At 39.8% G+C, this 24,141-nt stretch overlaps 2 protein-coding genes across 6 annotated transcripts in view; one reads left to right on the top strand and one right to left on the bottom strand.

The window, feature by feature from the left end:
* The first annotated feature begins 10,307 nt into the window (after positions 1-10,307).
* LOC115653742 (granzyme A-like) lies at positions 10,308-22,204 on the top strand. Of its 2 annotated transcripts, none has more exons than XM_030567345.1 (5): positions 10,308-10,368; positions 11,151-11,289; positions 14,354-14,495; positions 18,360-18,632; positions 20,739-22,204. In XM_030567345.1, exons 1-5 carry the CDS (start codon positions 10,308-10,310, stop codon positions 20,901-20,903), a joined length of 780 nt encoding a protein of 259 aa, XP_030423205.1. In that variant the 3' UTR covers positions 20,904-22,204. The 2 variants fall into 2 exon arrangements, with proteins under 2 accessions (XP_030423205.1, XP_030423206.1); XM_030567346.1 differs by having other exon boundaries at positions 10,312-10,368; positions 11,120-11,289.
* Positions 20,786-24,141, bottom strand: part of CDC20B (cell division cycle 20B) — a 63,646-nt gene continuing 60,290 nt past the window's right edge. The window contains exon 13 of one of the 4 annotated variants that reach the window (XR_004000995.1): positions 20,786-20,866. The gene's annotated coding sequence lies outside the window, so the exon portion shown is untranslated. Of the gene's footprint in view, positions 20,867-22,320; positions 22,555-22,680; positions 23,138-23,939; positions 23,953-24,141 lie in introns of those variants that run through there. The other 3 variants (XR_004000994.1, XR_004000993.1, XR_004000996.1) reach the window with 3 other exon arrangements.

Here is a 24,141-nt window from a genome sequence, read left to right as displayed (position 1 = left end):
CCTTGTATAATAAAGAAATACATCTATTTTATGCAAAATGATTGATACTTAGATACACTTGAAGTTTATTGAGTAGATTCTTATCTGCTTTTCCGTGTGAAATGGATATATATAAATAATCCTTTATATGAAAATATGACATACTTGAATATTATGTCATTTTTATATATATTAGGTGTGTGTTGGACAGCAACATGAGAAAAGGGCTATTTACATATTCATTCATATATTAGTAAATATATAGAAACATAGGAATTGCCATACTGGATCAAACTATAGTCCATTTAATCCAGCATACAGTCTCCAACAGCGGCTAGCACCAAAAGCTGCAGAAGAAGTAGCAGCAAGAGGAAATATTCATTAGACAGTAATGGAATAAGCTTCCCACAGGGAAAGTTTCTTACTAGACCCCATTAGTAACAGTCTGGATTGCACCCTGAAGCGTAGGAGTTTATATTCCTTCCAATACTCACTCTCTCCATATACATATACTGTAGTGGAAATTTTATATATAAGGACAGGGTTACAAATTGCACGTATTTTTGTTCCAAGTAGCAGGTTAGATTGTTAGGTCTATGCTATCTGAGGCTCACCCTGTTTGCATGGACTACTTTGCCCCTTGGAGTAAGATCCTTAATAAGCATAATGGTATTATTAATTTTTACATGAAAACTTATTTTCCTATTTTGGGTCACCCACATTTTTCACTACTGTGATCCAACTCTGTGAAATTAAACTTTGATAGCTGACATTCAGGTAACTATACATTTAGAGTCTGGTCCTTACTCAGGCAAAATTTCCACTGACTTTCAATGGAAGGATTGCCTGTGTAAGGACTGCTGGATCTGTCTTTCAGGAATTGATATAAGGCCCACTGAAGTCAATGGGAATCTTATCTTCTCTTTGGAACAGATCTGAGACCCCAGTTCCACAAAGTTCTTAAAGGTGCCTAATTTTAAGCACCTGAGTAGCCTCACTGAAATGATTAGGACTACACACGTTTAAAGTTAAACAGATGCTTAAGTACCTTGCCAAACTGGGGCCTGGGAACCTGATCTTGCATTATTCAAGTCAATAGGTCCTTGTTTCAATGTGTTCAGAATCAGGCCCTTAATGCGGGGAATGAAGAAAGACAGGAGCTCTCCACCTTCAATGTATGTCTATCTGACTATTGTAGAGGGGAGAGGGAGTGATTTGCAAAAAACTCAAAGGGGAATTATGTGCCTAATTCCCATTGACAACCAGGGGAACCTGGACACCTAGATGAGCTTTCTGCCTTTAAAAATCTCCCCAAGAGTTCTGAACAAGTAAATCATAGCCAGAAACATATTCATTCATGTTCTTCTTTGTGTCTTGTCCCCCTACACTTAATTCAACCCTATAAAAACAAGTTGCCAATAAATATTTTGTTGGGTTCCTGTTTTTCACCTCCAGACCCCCAACCTCAATACATACAGGATATTTTATTTATGGCAAAGTGAAGACTGTGCAGAGCCAAAGAAAGAGGCACTCTTTGTTCCAGCAGCAACTCTTCACTAAGGAACAATTATTTTATTTTCATTAACACTTGTGGAAGTTGCCAGCTAGACAGCTCTAGAACCTGAATTCTCTATTGATCTATCAAACAGTCACAGCTCAAGTGATAGTGATGCAAGTTTCATCACACAATTCCATACAGTTCTTGCTGTTACCCTATCCCTGTGCTGTCTTATTTTCTTCTTTGTTCTTCTCTTACCAAAAATAAATACTTCCTGAACTTTGATCTGGAAGTACTACCTCTGCGGTTGCAGAATCATTATATGTCCATTCAGTCCTAAGTGTATCTGCTACAAGATACCTATTAGTGCTAATTGTGCTGGTGTTTTTTGTGACATGAAGCCATCCCTTTTCAGTAAAAATTAGACTGACTCCATCACAGGGTTCTCTTCTCAACACTGGTGCCCTTCCTTGTGGCTCATCTAATGATTAGCTCACCACAGATCCACTGTCCCCTCCTTCAGCCACTCACCCTGTTGTTTCTCTCTGGAATCAGGTTACTCCCTCTCCGTCACTCAGGGTGCTCCCTTGTCACAGCTTGGCTCTCTGGCCAGGTCACTACAGTTCTCCCCTTTCAGGGTATCAAAGTCCCCTAGGTGATCTGTCTCAGGCAATCTTCCATTCCACTGCCTACACTGTGCCACTTCCCCAGTGGCTGATGGATGGATCTGGGTTCCCCTATTACTGTAGTTTCTCCAGCCCAGGGACCCTACAACCAATGGCCAAGATTTGCACTGTCCCAAATCCTGCTGCAGTTTCCCTAGGCTGCTTCCTACTTTGCATCTATCAGGCTCCATCTTCATCTTCCTCTGGGTACCCCCTTCCCTCAGAGCCAGGATCACAGGACCTCAATGCTTCGCCTGACTTCCTTCTTTCCCACTCCAAGCCCAGAAAATGACTGCAGGCCTTCTCTGCTAGAGCCCTTTATTAGGTGCTGGTTTCTGGTTTTATAGCAGCTTTGCCTGCCTCTTACCCAGCTGTGCTTCATCATCCACTAGAAGCTTATCAGCCCTAACTCCACCCCAGTTGCAGCTTGTCACAGTGTTAATTGGTCCTTTCTCTCTACTCAGGCTTTGTGTTGGGTTAAGCACACCATCCCGTCACCACTCATCTTTTCACATAGATCAATGGACAGCTGTCATATCTGAACTGCTTTCAATGACTACTGACTGAGGACAGATCTGATGCGGTAATCTATAGGTGAAAGGCTCCAGATCCTTTAGCAAATCCCTAAACAATCTAATCCACTATGCAGCATATTTTTTTAAACTGTCTGAAAATAAACATGCTGTATGTGAACATTTCATACAGTAGTTACAAAGCTCCAAGCCAGATGCATTCAGCAAGAAAAATGGAGAGATCTTCTTCTGCTTTTGCAGGAGTGAAGGAGCTATGTTCCTCTTCAATTTATTCCTTAAGTGAGTAGGGAAGGCACAGCATGGGGAAGCTTGCATAGCAGCTGCTCATGCTTTATCTGAGGAGGACTCCAGCCTACAGGGTAGTCAGATTGTGAGGCTCAACACTAAAATTACTTAAAATTATTTTTATTATTAAATTTGCTATACAAGTAGAAAAATAAATAAAGGAGCTTCCTCCCCACCCCAAAACAGTAACTGAACCAAGAGAAAAAGATGGAAATTTCAATCCCTGCCACAGACAATAGATGCCTCCCCTACGCTGAGTGAGTTGTTCTAACTAATTAGGCACCTATTCTATTCTATTCCCCACTCTGCAGACCTATGAAGCAGTCTTGGTGAAGGATGCTAAAGTACAGGACTGAGAGTCCAGAGATCTGTGTCTTAGTTCCAGCTCTTCTATTCATTCTTTAACTTCCATGCCACCTCAGTTTCCCTGTCTGGAAAATGAGGATAATAAACTCCCCTATCTCACCAGGGTGTTTTGAGGATTAATTCATTGGCATTTACAAAACACTTTCAGATCTTCTGATGTGGGAGCCATGAAGATGGAAGGTGCAATAACTGCAAAGTATAATCAGTAAACCAGATCTTGACATCAATATTCTTTACTGAGGTAAAACTCCAGTTGACTCCAGTGGGGGTATTGGCAGAGGAGCAAGGAGGATATCAGGATGGGCCATTCTTATTCTGCAATATGGATAAAGTTGCCTGGAGGCGATGCTATGGCCGCTACAAATGTTTTCCCTTCAGACCTAAACTAAAAGCTTCCAGAGGTGAAAGTCTTGTATGGTAATTCTCAACCCATTGCACTATCTAGGGAATTTAATTTTGCATTGGAGTAGATTCTGCCATTCTTACTCACACTGAGGAGTGCCCTACTCCTCAGAGACTCTTGTCGATTTCAGAGAATCTACTTGTGGCAAAGGATACTCCTCAACATGAATAAGCATGGCAGAATCTAGCCCATAGTGACTATTGTATGTAAGGAAATCTTGGAATTAAAAAAAATACTTTACAGCCGAATTTAAATGTCCTAGAGCAGCTGCTTATTGACAAAAAATGCTGGTTTTTTTATTACTAAAAAAATGCTGCACTCAAGCCTTCTTTATTAGCATGATATTATTATATCATGTATTAATTCTTAATTGCCACAGTATAAAAGGCATCTCAAATTATACTTTCTGCAGTGTGCTACTGTCAAAACTCAGGGTTTTTTAATTAGAGCTCCTCTATACAAAGTTCAGTTGCCTTTCTGTATAGCAGCCGTAAGTAGAATTACTGTGTGTCTCCAATGATCTCAATGCAGCCCTCTGAAATAAAAGAGAAAAAGCACAACCATGTCATATATGCATAATCCATGTTAAGAAGGAAGGTATGTATTTATCTTGGGAAGGCTGCTAACACCTCAGAGGAAATTAGCAACTGTTTCAGAGAACAGTAAAACTGACAGCCATCTCACCATGATTGACACCATTTCCACCTGAGAACAATGGCTGTAAATTGTGATACATAACCTTTGATATTTAAATACCTGTTGCAGGAAGATGTGGTTTGGCTCCATTACTTTAAGAAGCTGAGAGCTTCCGAGCACCACCCACCCTTGTAGTTTCTCATTTAGAGTGATCAAAGATGGGGCTAGTGACACTGCATTACTCTTACAGCTGTTCTATTAAGTTATTTAAAACCAGCCCACTTCATGAAGCCCCCCTGCATCTTTTAAGGAATTTAGTAGTTTAATCTAATGCAATGGTTTTCAATCTTTTTTTCATTTGCGGACCCCTTTGGAAATTTTAGACATAGTTGGCAGACCCCTCAAGGCTCTGCAGACCACATGTTGATGTTCTATGCTAATAAGAACCTTTTGCAGACCCCTTAAGATATAGTCTGAAGTTCCCAGGGGTCCACGGATAACAGGTTGATCTAATGAGAACCCCTGCAACTCCCAATTCAAGCATTGCTTTAGAAGGCAAAGGAATACTAGAGGTGAGTCAATAATCAGACTTTGGCAGTAAGATGCAAGTAAATGGGGAAGTCCAGAAGGAAGTAATGTCACCAAATGGCAAGGCGAGGGCAGCTTAAACAAGATTTGGTTATCATAAATCTACAAGTTAAAGAACAGACTATGAATCTTCAACTCAAAGGTTTTCCCCAGCTTAACACATGGATGTGAAACTTGAAAATGCAAAGGTACTGGCACAGACCTATAACTATCTCCAACAGCAAATGTGTCAGAAAAACACTAGGTAATCAATGGAATGAATTTATAACAAATACTAGAGGTCAATAATACCTTGTCTCCAGAGTTATCCAGAAAAGAAGATGAAACTATTTGGGACTGTGACAGATATTGCAATATCTTTGGGAGCCATTGTATTACATTTATGGATAGTTTCTGTATGATTATGTTACTGCAGCTCCTCCAGGAACTAAAAACACTGGGGGGGGGGGAGGCGGATACAGGTGAAGTTACTCTGAGACTGTTACAATATGGTGTCAGTGCTGGAATCTGTGACAATGTGATTTGCCGCAAATGCCAACAGCAGTGAAAGAAACACTACAGAAGGAAAAAGCACAGAGAAAAAGGGTGCTCAGAGTCTTTTTGGGAAAAGAATAGCATAAAGAGAGAAAAGAGCAGGAATTAGGAACCATTGTAGAAACAGCAGTTGTTGGCCTTGTATGAGCTGGAAGATTTGTCTGTTGCTGATCTGAAGAGACTGGAGGTATGCCATGCTGCTCTCAGCTGATTTGAGGCAAGATGGGGTACCTCCTTGACCTGCTGTGCTTGGGGCAGCCCTCACTGAAAATGCCAGGATCAGGGCAGTCTGCAAATGAGAGACCAGATTTTCCCAAAGACTGGTGGTTAACTCTGAAGTAACTCACCAACTAGTCACAAACTGTGCTTCTGATTCCTCACACTGATTATCAAGAAGTTAACTAAAGAAATCACATACCTCCCTTTATTGCATTCCAGCTCTCCGGCTCCTAATCACCACATAGGTCCTGTACAGTAAGAAGTTATTTAAAAAATCTCTGCTCACTATACAAAATGTTCTTCTGACCCCAAAGGGTCAGCCATGTTACCAGGTCAATATTAGTTTGAATCTTACCCAAAATACCACACTGCCAGCCAATCCTTTAGCATCTAAACTAAAGGTTTATTATAAAAGAAAGAAAGAACAAGAAGAGAGTTGTTAAATGGTAAAGCAATCACATACATACAAAGACTTGAAAGTCCATATATCAGCAGTATTGGTGAGTTTGCTGGCTTAAAAGTTCCTCTGGAACACATCCACAGCTTGGATGGGTCATTCAGTCCTTTGGTCCGAGCTTCAGTTTGTAGAACAGGTACTGCAGAGATAAGAAGCAGGATGGAAGACAAAATGGAGAAGATGCAGCTGCCCCTTGTATTCCTTTGGCCATGTGGCTTGTACTTCCTTTGTTCTAAACACAAGCTTCACAGCACATGGCATGGAAAAGCCTTAGAATTATCTGTCCACCGGCCTACCCCTACATGCCTGGTTGACTCATAAGCTGTAGTTCCTAGCCTTTCAGTGAGTTCATTGTACAGCTGATGATCCCTGATGGGCCATCGAACAGGCTAGGCAGTGCTGATGCCAATCTGTCTGGGGGCGTCACCCAGAAACACAGCACAAGTTTGGAAATACAGATACACTGTACATATCTATAACCCACAATACAAAGGTGATACAAACATATAAACAAGATTATCATACTTGGCAATTTATAACATTTTCACAAATACCTCACATGGCATATCTGGTCAGATTCCTTGCAATTTATCATAAAGTGTCCCACATATTCCATACAGCATCACACCTCTTTCATACATGGGTCAGAAGAGCACCCTTCACCTCCTAAGGAGATTGAGGAGATGATACCAGAGTGTCCAGCAGAAGTAGCAGTGATGGCTAGCGATCCAGAGACATGGCAACTGGAGTGGAAAAGGCTGCTCATGCAGGAAGGATGGGAGGAGCTGGAGGCAGAGCTGGAGCAACAGAAGCTTGCTGACCAGGACAAATGCCATTGGCTCGAATAGAAGAAGAGGGTCAAGTCATACCCAAAAGGGAGGACCTGAGAGTATACCTGTTCAGGGGCTGACAGGCAGACAGATATGGGTGTGCTGAACCCCAGTGCTTTGCTTGTGGCCTGAGTCACTGTTGACACCAAAGCAGGTTCTGGGACTCTGACTGTGGGAATACAGGAGGCTGTGTTGTGTGATGTGTTACTTTGTTAATGAAACTGGGGCTTTCAAACCAAACCCAGCTTTTCCTCTGGGAAAGGCAGAAAAGGTGAATCAAACTCCCTCAGTGGATTCCAGAGAAGCAGAGGGAAGTGTCAGCCAGAGTGCAAATGGAGTAGCTGAGAGTGAGAAGTGGGGTTGGATCCCCCTACACGTCACAAAGAATCGGATACCTTAGACAGCAAGGAAGACAGGGAAACATCTCCCTTCAATCTGATGGTGCAATGGTCTGTGAAAATGTAAAGGACAATGAACTGGGTGGGAGGGGAAATGTTGCTCACCTTGATTCAGTGTGTAGGGAACAAAAGACTAAGCCAGTGTGTTTGTGTATGTGTTAGGAGGGTTCAATAACTTTTCCTCTTCCCCACCCGAGAAGCTGAGGTTATGCCACAGGGAACCCATGGCCCTGACCTCCAAGGAGGTGGGGTAGAGAAAGGAATTGGGTGATGGGGAAGAATGTTTATTATATGAACTTTTGTAATTTGAAATTATAAAAGGTTTTGGCTGTCACACCAACTGGGAATAAAGCTGTGGATCCCTCTAGGCTGCCAGTCAAGAGTTCTCATTACACTACCTTCTTTATGGATGATGTGACAGATATTGCCACCATATAGAATCTCCATCATTGGAGATTTTTAAGAGCAGGGTAGGCAAACTCTTGTCAGGGATGGTCTAGATAATACTTAGTCCTGTCATGAGAGCAGGGGACTGGACTAGATGATCTCTCAAGGTCCCTTTCCAGCCTACAATTCTATGATTCTATGGCAGGCATGGCATTGGGCAGCTGTAGAACACACGAAAGTGACTAAAGAATCCCTCAGTCAAACACTAGTCAGAGAGGGGAAACATATGGGACTTAACAACACAGAAGCTGTGCAAAGAGAAGCCCAGGATAGTCAGGGATGGCAGAGCCTTATTCATGACCTACATATATGATAGTATAGGAAAGATCCAGATTCAGATTCAGGATCCCTACAGTATAAGAGCATCATATGCGAACAAAATAACTAAGGGAGGTCAGTGTCAGTAGCCATTAAAATGACTGCACTGTTAAGGCAAGCCCAGCAGTTAGAGGTATGAATCTGTATTTCAGACCCACCTGTATTTCCACTGATCTTGGGCACGTCATCTGCTAAACCACTACAAACAAACGGTCTGACCCTAGTGCGAAGAATGTAGAAAACCTACAGTGATCTTAAAATACCAGTGTAAGGAAACCAAAATATAACTGCTCTAACACCATGTAGCTCTTATTTTTAATAATAGCTTAGAGAACCACAACTCTGCTGAATGAGGTTTCAGTACTGAAATATTTTTCTATGACACCAAGAATAGAGACTTATTACTAGCTATGGACCAATTTGAAAATATATACATCTGTATATTCAATATCAGCAAATCTTTGACACTATATCCTATCTTTAGGTGGACCTTCAAATTGTATGGGTAGCTTTACTTTCAGAGGAAATACCCAAAGCACTCTTTAAACAAAAGCACACTTCTGTTACATCCGATCAGCAGCTATGCAAGGGCAGACACCACATCAAACTATTTCCCCTGAAATATCTTTCCCTCATCAAAACTATCTTCTTCAATGGGACTATTCACCTGCTTAAAATTACACATGTGCATAAGTGTTTTGCCAAACAGGACTCTAAACACACAGCTATTGTTCATGTGTTCCATGGCTTCTGATCTGATGGATCTAGTCAAGTGGCTGGCCTGCAAAGAGTATATGTCTTAATGCTAATGAAGAAACTAATGGCAAATTCACTTTCTGCACAAGTAGAAGAGGCCTTCGCTTCTAGAACACAGTGTCTACCATTTTATTCTCTATGTCAGATATATGTGGCTTTGGCAAAGGTGGTGTCTGAATGCAGGTGGCCACAGATTCATTACAATGTCTTCGGGTTTTTTAATTGTATTAGATGTATCATATTTGTACATGAATCAATTCCCCTAACAGCCACACAAAACTTAACAAATCACACAGGAAACAGCTTAAAAAATTAAGAGACATCAAAAATAAGGAATCAAGGAGCAAATAGAGAACTTGGGCAGAAAGGATAAGCAACATATGGAATAAGATACTAGTATCAGAGAAATGAAGTGAAACAAAGAGGGTTCAAAAGACATCTCAATTTCTGCTGGTAAAGGGGCAGGGCCAGCGTGTGGAGAAGCCCAAATGTAGGATTAAGATTCACAAAAAAATGCTGCATAATGAAAGCTGGATGTCCTTTTCTTGTTCCTATTACCCAAAATCTTAGACACAATGTACATTCAGAATAGTTCAGAAAAATCAATATAAGAAAATCTTGCTCACTCATTCTAGTTAGTATGAAGATGCAGCACATGAATAATGGTCACTCCCCTACTCAGTGGTTTTTTAAACATCCTCTGTTCTCAGTTAAGCACATTCCTCTTTAAATAAGATACAGATGAAATAAAATACTTTTTTAGCAGTTTCTTTGGATATTTAATCTTTGTTTCATCTCACTTTCCTAACACATTTTAGTCCCTTTTTCTGCCCACGCTGATTCAAGACCAGCAGTACTGTGCCTCAGCAGGAGTGATCATACCACATCAGATCTGACACTTGTCTCGGAATAATAGTAGTTAGCACATTACATTTTCCAGAAATGTGCAAGTCTAAGCCCACTAGCACATTGCACTTTAGTGAGGTATTTTAAACATGAGGAAACTGATATTCAGTGGCTTGCAAGGTTAAGTTACTCACCCAAGAACACACAGTGAGCTAATATTAGGCCTGGAATTTGACCTCAGAGGTAGAGGTGGAGAAAATTTTTAACCAAACATTTTTGTCAGCAAATGCCAGTTTGTTGAATTTTCTAAACTTTTTTTCTGGCCAGCCCTGTTCAGGGGCTCCTAGCTTCATGTCTCATCAATTACATGATACAGGTGCTGTGCCTAGAAATGACACCTTCCTCAAGATGTCATAGAAGTTATATTGTGGTTTTTTTCTTGTTTCACAGTTACAGAATGGCAGATGTCCTTAAGGGGAAAAAACCCACATCCTTTTCATTTTCAATATATATTAGGCACTTACTATGCAAGAAAGCACTGCAGCAATAATGGGGCTTCTCTTCACTTTGTCTGCTTCTGCTACCATTATTCTCCTGGTAATTCCAATAGGTAAGTGCTGCTTTTATCCACTGTCATTGTAATTCATGATGTGTGTAGAGCAAGATGTAGCTAGATATATTGAACTAATGAAGTTATCAGTAAGTAAGAGATACTTATTTTCTATTGATTGTAAAAGTTAGGTCTGTGACAAATCTAAAAATAATATATGAAGGGAAAATCTTAACTTAACCTACAGAGAGGGTAGGCCCCTGGAGTCTAGAAGAGTTATATTAACCTTGCCTGGTTTCCCTTCTCAAAAGATGTATATCTATCCAGGAGTCAGAAAATTCCATCAGAAATGATGCTGTAATTGGCATAAATCACTTCATTTCCAACCTTTTTTGAAAAAATATTGTTCATTTAATGCTTTATCTGATTATGTAGTGAATTGTGTATCCACTTTTTCAGAGTATACTTATAAACACACTGCATAATGTTTAGACAGTATCAGATCCAGGGTTCTTTGGCATAATGAAAGCTGATGAACCTAGCAATGGAAACAACTGCAGCTCAGTCAAGTAAAGCTCCACAAGACCATTAGTATTTTAGGGTGAGATTTTCAAAATTAGGGGTGGCCTAATGCTGTTCCTATTGAACCAATGGAAGCAGATTTAGACCAACACAGACGCATTTTAAAAATCTCACCCCTAATACAGCTACATCCAGCACTGTAAGTCTGTGCATATATTTATATGTATTATATTGTATAATTACTCTAACCCTTTCTCTATTAATGGAATTATTTTACATTATATACTAGCCCAACTGTGTGCAGCCTGGTTTATTTTTAGATTCATGTGTGGACATCATTGGAGGGTATGCAGTGACTCCACATTCAAGACCATATATGGCCCTAATCAAAGGGAAAGAATATTGTGGAGGAGCTTTGATCAAAGAGAACTGGGTGTTAACAGCAGCCCATTGTAAAATGTAAGTTCTTCTAATGATTTCTCTCTCACAGAATGTTCTTACTAGTTTAACAGCAAAGTAAATAATACCCTATATGAACCAAAGCTAATGCCTGATACTGTAGATCTAGCATGCTTTAGAAACTGCTTTAACAAATAAAACTAATGTTCCATTTAGTCTGGTATTCTGTCATAATAGATAATTATGCAATAATATGCCGGTGAGGGTTTCTTCCAACTCCAGGCAATTAGTAGCTTATCTCCTGAAGCATGAAAATTTGTCTCTCTTATATTTTGTATAGCTAGTGTAATTGGGACTCTAATCTTATTATTATATTTTAACATTTACATTGGCAACCAAGCAATTGTAGTCTCCATTTCAACACTTTCATGAATAACAAAGGCCATAATAAAGTGCGCTAACCTTCAATCTATATGCAGAGATATTTTGTTAACAACTATTTGGACGCAGGCATAGAATAGCAGCAGTTTACTCAAGGAAAGACTTATTGACTCTTTTCTTAGTCAATCACAATTTTGCTGAACAAAGTTCAAAACAATCCAAAATAGCTGCCCACAAAAGTGGAATGAAATTTGTCATTTCGTTGTATAAGATGAATGCAGTTCACTACCTGAGGATATGCTAAAATAGCTCTTTAATTTATGCAGGGCTGCCCAGAGGGGGGACAAGTGGGGCCCCCCCGCCGCCGAAGACCCTAGACCCCGTGAATCCTCTGGGTGGCCCTGAATTTATGTATTAATTTATATATTTATTAATTAAATTATTTTCTTTATGAATTAACTTTGTGAAATAGCAACATAAACAAATGAAGGTGAGGATGAAAAAACTCTTTGCAGCTAGGGTTGGGGTGGCTAGTTATATGGGCCCGTGGTGCCCGTGCTCCAGGATTATTCAGGGCCTGGGGACCCGGCTTCACCAATGTTTGGGGCTAGGTCTCTCCCCCAGCCCCACCTGCCACCCCCACGTGCCTGCCCCAGAATGTCTCTTGGCCCCGCCTTCCACCCCTGGGGGATTTAAAAGGGCCCATGGGCCTCTAGCCACTGCTGCCATAACCAACAGCACAGCAGGGCTAAGGTATCTTCTTGCCTGGCCTTGCTCTGCACCACTCTCAGAAGTGGCCAGAACAGTCCTATGGCCCCAGGGTTAGGGAAGTGGTCTCCGTGCACTGCCCCCACCCCAAGTGCCGACTCTGCAGCTCTCATTGGCCAGAAACTGTGGCCAATGGGAGCTACAGGGACAGTGCCTGAGGCAGCGATGTGCGGAGACCCCTTAGCCCTCCAGCCTAGGAGCCACTGCCAGAGGGGTATGCGGGTCGCTTTCCGGAGCTGCTCAAGCTAAGCACCACACCCTTCACCTCTCCCACACTCCAACCCCCTGTCCCAGTCCAGAGCCTGCACCCAAACTCCCTCCTAGAGCCCACACCCCTCCCCGCCTCCTGCACTCCAACCCCCTGTCCCAGCCCACAGCCAGCATTCAAACTCTCTCCCAGAGTCCATACCGCTCCTGCACCCAAACTCCCTCCCAGAACCTTAGGCAGGTGGGAGGGCGAGTGGGACTTGGACCCATTCTGGGCATCACCAAAAAATTATACAAACCTGTCACCTCTGGGTTGCCTTAATAATTTAGGTTGTGAGTCAACCTCTCTCCTGAGTGACAGGCTACCTAGCCAAAATAATCTATTTTGCCAACTCAGGCATGAATATGAGATTTAAAACACAAGTCCAACCTTTTACCCCCATCAAGAGGGTTAGAGCTCCCACTGAGCCAGACCCCACACAGTCTCTCCTGGCAAATCTTTCAGTCTCAATGAAACTTGGATCTCACAATTCAGAGACAGAGAGATTAATTCCTACTGTCACAGCCCAAACAGGTGAACATATTTAGCGCCTTAAAAAGACTACATCGGGCCCCACAGTTACAATATTAGTCTACAAGAACATATAGAAAACAGAAAGCAATTCTGACTTGACCTGAACAAAGAGAAAATGCAGTAGCTAGCCAGCATAAAGTTCGGTCAGCAATTAAACACCAATATACCCTCCTAAGAAAAAAGGACCATTTCCCCATAGCCTTGCCCCCAGTGCAAAAATGAGTGAAAGGGCAAATCTTGCTGAGATTGGAAGAGAGGTTGAATGTCCTCCAGTCCTATATCCCAGCTAAACATAAATGCATGTGCAACTTCCTCCCATGCAATCACAGTGTACTTTAGAGTCACTGGAGCAATTAGTGGCATGGTCTGATATAAAACTGGTCCTTGATTGGCCAAGAAGAGCATAGAATCCTAGGCATCCATTCAAGGAACCCCTAGCAAGCACAGATCAGTAAGCGACACTTCCATTGTCTGGTGAGTCTGTGAGGAGGCAGGACACTTAAGGAGAGGCAATTGAGCTGAATTAGATGTGGGCTGAAGAGACAGTATTGAGCTCCTGACTGGAAATATTTCAAAGGTTTGGGATTCAGGTTCAAGATCAAAGCAATGATATCATTCAGATTTGATTTCAGATCAAACAGCATCCAGATTTCATCACATGCATCCAGTGAAGTGGGTATTCACCCACGAAAGCTCATGCTCCAATACATCTGTTAGTCTATAAGGTGCCACAGCAGGATTATTTGTTGCTTTTTACAGATTTCATTAGTTCTCCTCATGAGATTTCAGCCCAAAATGACATAAATCACATAAAGGTCAGTTTTTATAAGATTTCTGTTCCCAGAATAGCTGTCTTCATCACATTTCTGATGCATCCAAACTGAACCCAGAAAATAGATCTCTGCCATCTTTGTATCAATCCCAGAACTGAAACTGTAGGGGCAGGTTTGTATCCTGAGATCTGAAATCTCTCCAAGACCCTGTGAAATTCATATAGGTAAAGACATAGCTGTATGATTTTAGCTCATTTAATTATTTATAATTATGAATTATAACAATGTGCTGTTTCTTATTATTTAACTTACAGCAGTGTATTTATCAGAAAGAGAGTATAGTACCTACTAGAAATGAACACTACTGAACACATGTATAGTTTTGTATGATTAATATAGTTAACGATGTTATTCTTTTCAGTGATAGAAGAAGCAAAGTTGTTCTTGGAGCTCATTCACTTTCAAAGAAAGAGAAAGAACAACAGACTTTTAAGATTGCAAGACCAATTAGCTTCCCATGCTTTAATAATCAGACAAAAGAAAATGACATTATGCTTCTGCAGGTATGGAATTTTTATTAAACATAATTTTAAGAATATGCAACTTTCTATCCTGGATGGATATTTGATGCCATGCCCCCTGCCTTAGAAAGACTCCAGACAAAAATCTTTAGCTTTATAATATTTCTGACTTTGTTATTCATACACTCATTTGTCATTTTATACTTTCCCAAACTTCCTGTGCAGACTTCTGACTTCTTATAAGGAGCACTTATCCTTATCTTTGTGCACATAATATCCTATAACATGACATCTGAATATGTTAAATAGATATTGTGCAAAGTCTTGCATAATCTAATGTTATAGGGAGTGTTGTTAGTCAAATATCTGACTCCATTTAATATTTTGACTTCTCTTAAGCTGTACATTAGATTTTTTAAAAATCCATTAAAAGAATGTTATTTAGGAAATTAGGAAAAGCTCAACTTACAGTTGTCCGATAGTGCACCATTCCCATGAATGAGGCAGGGGTCCAGTGAAAAAAAAATACTATATCATCATATAATTAAAGACTATGTGATAATAAAATTCATGAGCAACTGTAAATCTACTATTTCCTAAATTTCAAGCACTTGACTTTGCAATCTAAATAACATTCTTTTAACATAGTTTTTTGGGGGGAGGCGAGAGGGGTATCTATAGTTTCCTAGGTTTTTTTAAAGGAAAAAAATCAAAAGTATGTTGTGTTCTATTCAGCTACAAAAGACCCTCTATCATGCAACAGTAGGGTTAAACCCCTGAATCTTGAGCTCTGTAGTACAGATTGCTACCACCTGAGCTACAGGACTAACAACCTTAGTGGCTAAAGGAAAGACTACTATTCCAGAAGGAAGCAGTGGGCAACAGAGGACATGTGCTGAGTCTATGGAGCAGTCACCAGGACTGGCCTAATTCTCTCTCTTCTGCCCACTCTTGGGAGATAGAGGAGCCCCAGCTCCATGTACCCCTCTGGGTGGGGGAATGAGCCACTGAGGCCATGTGCTAGGGACAGGGCCATGGAATGGGAACTGAGCCAAGTCCAGTTTTTTTCTCCCCTCCCCGTCAGCTGCTCTGACATCACCTAGGTAGAGCTGGTTGGAAAATAGAGTGAGTGGGTGGTTCCATAGAAAATTTCAACAAAATCTTTTTTCGTCTGCTTGTTTTACTCTGAATTTTCTATTAAAATTTTCAATTTTTTGGCAAAAATTTTCAGCCAAAAACCAAAATATTGCTATTCAAAATGGCATTGTGGTCCCTCATGGGAGTTCTATTTCAGGGCTTTATGCTCCCATTCTCCTCTATAGGACTAGCTCTCCAATAGTTCTCTGATATACTCCTAGACTTTAAGACCAGAAGGAACCATCATGATTATCTAGTCTTGCCATATTTCAGGCCACAGAACCTTGTCCACCCACTCCAGTGGAAGACCCCTAACCTCTGGCTGAGTTACTGAAGTCTCAAGTTATGATTCAAAGACTTCATAGAGTCCACCATTTACACTAGTCTAAACCCACAAGTGATCCATACTCCATGCTCCAGAGGAAGGCAAAAAACTGCCAATCTGACCCAGCGGAAAATTCCTTCCCAAGTCCAAATATGGTGATCAATGAGCCCGTGAGTATGTGGACAAGACCCACTAGCCAGATACCTGGAAAAAAATTCTCTGTAGTAACTCAGCTCCCTCCCCATCTAGTGTCCAGCCATTGGAAATATTAGCTACTAGCAGTCACAGATTGGCTACATGCCACTGTAGGCAGTCTCATCATATCATCCTCTCCACAAGCTTACCAAGCTCAGTCTTGATGCCTGTTTGCTTTTTTGCCCCCAGTACTCCCCTTGGAAGGTTGTTCCAGAACTTCACTTCTCTGATGGTAGAAACCAACCTTCATCAAATTTCAAGTCCAAACTTGTTGATGGCCAGTTTATATCCATTTGTTCTTGTGTCAACATTAGCATGTCACTTAAATAACTCCCCCGCCCACCTCGGTATTTATCTCTCTGATATATTTATAGAGAGCACTCGTATCTCCCCTCAGCCTTCTTTTGGTTAGGCTAAACAAGCCAACTTTTTTAGTCTCCTCTCATATGACAGGTTTTCCATTCCTCTGATTATCCGTAGTAGCCCTTCTCTGCGCCTGTTCCAGTATGAATTAATCTCTCTTAAACATGGGTGACCAGAATTGCACGCAGTATTCCAGATGAGATCTCACCAGTGCCTTGTATAATGGTATGAACACTCCCTGTCTCTGCTGGAAATATCTCACCTGATGCATCTTAAGACTGTATTAGCCTTTTTCATAGCAAAAATTCTTGTTGTTAGTCCCTAAGTGCATGGCCTTGCACTTTGCACTATTGAAATTTCATCCTATTTCTATTACTCCAGTTTTCAAGGTCATCCAGATCTTCTTGTATTATATTCTGGTACTCTGCCATATTGGTAATACCTCCCAGCTTTCTGTCATCTGTAAATTTTATTAACATACTCTCACTTTTTGTGCCAAGGTCATTAATAAAAATGTAAAATAAGATTGGTTACAAGACCGATACCTGAGGAACTCCACTAGTAATCTCCCTCCATCCTGATGGTCCACCTTTCAGTATGACCCGTTGTAGTCTCCCCTTTAACCAGTTCCTTATTCATCTTTCAATTTTCATATTACACCCCATAGTCTCCAATTTAACTAATACTTTCCCATATAGAACTGTATCAAATGTCTTACTGAAATTCAGATAGATTAGATCTACTGCATTTCCTTTGTCTAAAATTTCAGTTATCTTCTCAAAGAAGATCAGGTTGGTCTGGCAAGATCTACCTTTTGTAAAACCATGCTGTATTTTATCCCAATTACCATTTACCTCTATGTCCTTAATGACTTTCTCTTCCAAAATTTGTTCCAAGACCTTGCATGCAGTTGAGGTCAACCTAACAGGCCTGTAGTTTCCCAGATCATCTTTTTTTCTCTTTCTTAAAAATAGGTACTATATTAGTAATTCTCCAGTCATAGGGTACAACCCCAAGTTTACAGATTCATTAAAAATCCTTGCTGTTGGGCTTTCAATTTCATGTGCCAGTTCCTTTAATATTCTTGGATGCAGATTATCCAGGGGCCCCAGTTTGGTCCCATTTAGCTGTTTGAGTTTGACTTCCACCTTACATGTGGTCATTTCTACTTCCAACTCCCATAATGTATCATTTTCTCCCATTTTGGTATTGGAAGAAGGTGAATCATAGGAGTTCTTGGCCATGATGCATCATGTGAAATGTACGCCAGCCAGAGAGCCCAGACCACAGAAGAGATTTGGAGCATAAAACTCCCAACCTATAGTTCCCATGAGGCACTGCAAAGTCATTCCAAATAGAAATATACCTGGGTTTAGCCACAATATTTTGTTTATTAGTTTTTCAATTAAACAGAAATTTCTGCAGAAAGCAGACACATTTCACACAAAATTTTTTTGAATGAAAACCCAATTCTCTGTCAAAAAACAGTTTCAATGGAAATTTTTGACCATCCCTACTCCCAAATGTTCCCAATACAGTTGTTGTTGCTGCTTTGGCAGAGGCATAAGTCCAGCACTTTGGAATGTTCCTGTGTTCAGCTATTTTGGCAAGTTGCCCAAAATTTTCTGACGACCATCAGCCGGAGAAGAGAAATTATGATTTTCCATAGTATCTTTTGGAAAGCTAAATGAAATTTCATGGGGCAAACGAAAGGCACTTCGTTAGCTCAAGAGTATTCTGCTGCTGATTACCAAAGATCTGAGAGCTTCTCAAAGAGAAGGTCACAAAAATACTTCATAATCATAATGGAGAGTATTGAGCAACTTAAAGATAGGGGTTACTACCAGCTACTCTTGCAATAACCATGTCTTCTTATTATCCAATAGCTTCAACAGAGAGCAAAAATTAATAGAGCTGTGAAAATCATTAAGATACCTAACACAGACACTGACCCCAAACCAGGAACAAAGTGCCAAGTAGCAGGATGGGGAATAACTAAGAATCAAGAGCGTAAACCTTCTGATATCCTGAGGGAAGTCAACATCACCATCATCGACAGAAAAATCTGCAATGATCAGAATCACTATAATTATAACCCCATGATAACAATGAACATGGTGTGTGCTGGCGATGAGAATGGAGGAAAAGACTCATGTGATGTAAGTAGATATACTGGTTGTACCCATCTAGAGGCCCTTAGAAATCAAATGTAGAAAAATGGGTATGATGGACCCATCAGAGCGCTCAGGTCTTTAGTTCAGCTGCAAAACAAGTGTACTAAGTATGTCTGAGAGTTATAAAGGACTGTGCTGATCTGATTTCCCAAGACTTAAAATCAAAGCTTCTGATTTGTAAACTATCTTGAGGGCCACTGGACTTCTATGCTTTTCTGAGAAGGTAAAAGAGGAAAATATTTTATATTTATATCTTAATGGAAAAATAACAGTGGAAGTGACCAGTCTTTACAAGGGTAATTCAGATTAACCTACATGGATCTATTCTAAAAGCCACTGAAATCAGTGGAAAGACTCCCATTGACTCCACTGAGCTTTGGAACAGGCTTTATATGATCTAATACATTTCATATGTACATAAATCAAGTGATAAAACAAATTTCAGCCATATCAAGTGGTGATAGCTATACATAAACAGTCATATTTTTAAAATGTTTAACTATGTAATTGGTCAGGATAAATATTATATCATTTTTTTTGCTATAAGTGGAATAATCCATCAAAGAGTTGAATTTTACAAAAACGTTAGTACTCACATTCTCTGGCGGGTAATAAATGAGTACCCACTGCAGATCCCACCCCAGTAGCTCACGGCTAGCCTTATAACTTCTAATAGTAAAAGCAATGGGGTACCCTAAAATTTAATGTAGAGACACTCATTTAATAATTAAGAACTTAATATCTTGCACTCCAACAGAAAATAAGTACAAGTTTGCATTGAGGTCTGTAGGCCAGTCCTGTGGAGCAGTCAGTACCCTTCTCTGAAGAGAAGAGGGCACTCAAAAAACAGTCTACAAAAGATGCTCAAGACCTTACAAGATGTGGCCCCAGTTGTCTGATTCTGCTATTATTAAAGTTATTTGTATAACTCTCACTGACTTCAATGGAAGCAGAGTCAAGACCCAAGTCCTGCTTATATTTCTCATGAGTCATTTCAGGGCCTTGTATCATTTCATGTCTGATACAGTAAAGGAACACCCAAGTGTATTTGGTGGGTTCAAAAAGGAGGTTGTCCAGCCTATCCAGAAGTAATGGCTTATACCTTACAATGCATTAACAAGTCACACCCATTCCTTCGTTTCATGTCCTGCATCTTTCTCTCATACAGTCCGTCATCAGGAATGATTCAAGCCTGTTGTTCTAAAAATATATCTGAGAAAGTCTAAAACATTTATTCTACATCATCTTTAAACACTAAATTGATCCTAGTTTTAACAAAGGCTGATTTAGTTTATGACCACTTAGTCTCTGATCCTGAATATGCTTTAGAAATTTATAACGTTAATCACATGAGTAGTGCCAATGAGGGTTTGAAGGATCAGGAGAGGAAATACTACTTTGATGGGCATTATCAAAATTCCTAACATAGATCTTCAAATCCACTTTACTTATAATCTAAATCAGGAGAAAGAGTAGAAAAAGACAAAGAATTAACCCTTGTCTGCTGCAGAATATTCCATCCATTTACATACACTGGGGTCATGGGGGGAAATCACACCTCTTGGCAAATTTGTCTAGTATATTACGGCTTGATTTATTGATTATTTCAAAGGTTTTGTCCAATTCTCCATTGTTATAGAAGCCTTTCTGTGCAGCAATAAAAGGGTTAACACATTGTACTACCTGTTTTATACACATCCCGACAAGTACATTACTAGATGATTCATTTTCCAACCAAATTATAAGTTTTGCTTTTTGATTAGATTTACTAATTATTTCCAGAAACTTTCTGCATTCAAAGGACAACGTTTCCAGTTTATTTCAGATTATAAAAAAAGTACATGTTCATTACTACTAAATTAGATTTATTCTCTATTTAATTCACAAATGAATGGATCAGATTCAAACCTTTTCTCTTTTTTTAAATACAGAACACATAATCTTAGGAAAGACCAATAGAAGTAAGAATTAATTTCTGAAAACTTTCCTCAGACCTTGTCTACACACACACAAACACGCACCAGTTTAATTAGCAGTGTGTTTTCAAATCTTTGTAAATTCTGATGTAAAGTTTGTCTTCCTCTTCTTTAGGGGGATTCTGGTGGTCCTTTGATATGTAACGGTGAATTGAAAGGCATCACCTCCTTTGGCAGGGCAAAGAAGTGCGGTACTCCTCAATACCCTGGTGTCTACGCTCGTCTTACGAAGAAACATCTTCTCTGGATAAAGCAAACCATAGGGGGTGACATAGATTAAGTCAGTCACTGACTGATTTTCTGTTGCTCTGATATACAGTTACCTGTACCAAAAATTATTTTTGAATTATGCAGTCAGTATGACCAGAGTATTATTCAGTAGCTTCATGTACATACTATGGTTGAAGTAGTAATTTCACTATAAGCCCTTTCAATGGCTTGTAACTTTCCAATCAGAATTCACTTTGGGACACAAATTTCATCTATGTGATTCCAGCAAACAAATGACCTTAACCCCAGCACAACATGAACATAGTATTCACCTATAACAGTATATGCCCTGTAGTCTCAGCCACAGAGGGGCTAAACAGGTGCTTCATGGCTAAAGAAAGAAGTATTATTTCACCCTTACAAAGTGCATTTACTAGATCTCTGCATAGATAATGAGCATGTCAGCTCAAGGTCCAATCCGACTCCCACTGAACTGAGTAGAATTTGGCCCTAATTGCATATTGAGAATAACTACACATACCTAGATCTGGATTTCCGTAAAAATCCTAGAGAGTCACTGAGAGTCTAGGAATAATCCCAGAATCCTGGAGATACTGTTGATGCCTCTGCTTCCTCTGATGATCTCATGATTTATGTTTGCCCCCCACCTTCTGAAGACCCTCTGAAGGGGGCTATTAGGCAGCCTGAGGACATGGCGTTTCAAAGACTGAATACTTCATAGGAGAGTTTATTTGACTGTGAAATCTAATGATTTTTGATTTCCTAACTTCTATATATTTCAGAACTTCAACCATTTCATTACATTATAATTTTTTGCATTTAATAAAGAAAAGGCAATAAAGTTTGTGGCTTGAAATATGCAATTATCTGGAACATCCTGTCTCTTGCAGTAAAAATACTATGTGCAGTTTTGAACATGTAAACTATTTGCAAACCAATTCACGGTATATACTTGTTTATATCATACATTATGTTAAACATTCAGCTGAAAACTCTATTGTGATGGGGTTTGCAGGCTGCAACCTAGACTGCGGGACTGCTGAGCCCTCCAAACCCTCCAAGCCGCCTTTCACAAGTGATGCTGATATCAAGTTACAAGCCTCTGACAGGCACTGCACTTACACAGACATCCAGAGGCAGGGACACACCCAAATGAGTTACATTAATGGTCTCCCAGTCACTCATGAATCATCAATAGGGAGGCTTCAACCAATGCTCTCCAGCTCCCCAGTCTTGCACCCCAGAACTGTACCATCTTCCACTGGTCAGAAGCCTGACCGGTGTAAGTTCATCACTTAGTTTGCCATTTCTTCATAGGAAAGTGGACATGCATCGACTTTGTTAACCTGAGTTTAGATTCCCCCAAGCACTTCAACCAAAACACTTTATCTATTTTTAGATAAAATATAAACAAATTTATTAACTACAGAAAGATAGAAATTAAATTATACATAGCAGGCAAAGAGATCAAATCTGCTTACCTAAAAATAAAATAGAAATTTAGTCTAAATTCTAACTCTAACAGACTAAGCAAGATTTGAATCAAGTAATGTCAGATGGTACAAGCAGCTTACAGTTCCTCAATACATAGACTAGACACCCTTCCAGCCTGGAACCACTCTTCCCTAGTTCAGAGTCTTTTTCTTCCAAATGTTCTCACTGTTCAGATGGTGGGGGAGAGAGGCCAATTGATGATGTCACTGTAAAATAAAAAAAAAATTTTACATGACATCATCAATTGGCCTCTCTCCCCCACCATCTGAACAGTGAGAACATTTGGAAGAAAAAGACTCTGAATTAGGGAAGAGTGGTTCCAGGCTGGAAGGGTGTCTAGTCTATGTATTGAGGACCTCTAAGCTGCTTGTACCATCTGACATTGCTTGATTTTTTTTTATTTTTTTAAGGGATACTTTGTACAAAACATATCATAATTAAATGACAGTGGTAATATGGAGGTTCCAGGGTGCTTCTTGGAGGTACAGAGTGTCATACCTACATAAAACCCTCAAATGAAATGATAGATGATTTCTCTGGTTAGATAAAATATTAGTATAATAAATAGTAGCTGGTAAAATATAAAAGTCCTATTTCATAACTACAGTGTCAGTAGTTGGCTAGATTTCAGTGATATCTTAGCCATGAAATGATCAGACTACTTTTCCAACATTTCCAGCAACAGGATTGTGATCCAAAATGATGTATTGTCATGTGCGTACTGATAAACTCAGCCACTTTCAGTTCCATAAATATCTTCAGAGTTTTTTCTCCAGCAATAGGAAATAGCTAACAGATTTATGAGAGGGAAAAGAATATTGAATGAGTGGAGACATATTGCATAAGATTTTAATTTAAAAGTCATTTTGTTGCATTTTTTGTGAGCCATTAAACATTGCAGATGATATACAACGTAGCAAAACACAGACTATGCATATAGCGTCACTGACATATTGCTGAAGTTAAAAGAAAAAAAAAAGGGTTGTCATCCCAATAGCATCTGGGGCCCAAACTACATGTTTCTTACTAAAAGTTCCAAAGACAAAAATCTCTGTTCAATATTTCATGAGTGTTTCTATTGCACCAGGTCAGTATTTCAGTATTCAGTATTTTTCCTCCTAAAAATAGTTTTGCATAGAATCACAGAACTGGAAGGGACCTCGAGAGGTCATCTAGTCCAGTCCCCTGCACTCGAGGCAGGACTAAGTATTATCTAGACCATCCCTGACAGGTGTTTGTCCAACATGCTCTTAAAAATCCCCAATGATGGAGATTCCACAACCTCCCTAGGCAATTTATTCCAGTGCTTAACCATGGCTTTCAGTTAGGAAGCATATTTCCTGCTATTAATTATTTAACCTTTTTTCTGTAAAAAGAACCACACACACACAGTGGGTAAATAAGAGAGGATAGAAGGATACCAGGCCAAATGGGATTACACCAAGGTATCTGAGAGCTGAATTTGGCCCAGTGACTGGAATTTATACCCAAAATATTCTGCCTACGCAGAGGGAAAACAATTAATTGTAGTCTATTAAATAAAAGTCTGAATAATTTCTTTTTCTCTTACCAGCACCAAGCCGGTGGTTAGTGGTGAAGTGATTCTAAAAATCCAAGTAGACAGAAAAAGATATAAAGATTTTTAAAGTAAAATGTAATGGAAAATATGTAGTTAATATTCAAAGACACTTGCCATTTGGGACTGTTTCTCCCTTGTGTTGCCCTCTTCCCACAAACTCCCTTTAATTCCCTCTCTGTTCTTTCTGTTCACTCTGTTTTGTTGTCATTGTCTT

The sequence above is a fragment of the Gopherus evgoodei genome, chromosome 6 (assembly GCF_007399415.2).
Source record: "Gopherus evgoodei ecotype Sinaloan lineage chromosome 6, rGopEvg1_v1.p, whole genome shotgun sequence".
NCBI classification, from domain to species: domain Eukaryota; kingdom Metazoa; phylum Chordata; order Testudines; family Testudinidae; genus Gopherus; species Gopherus evgoodei.
This window is presented reverse-complemented; position numbering and strand designations above follow the sequence as displayed.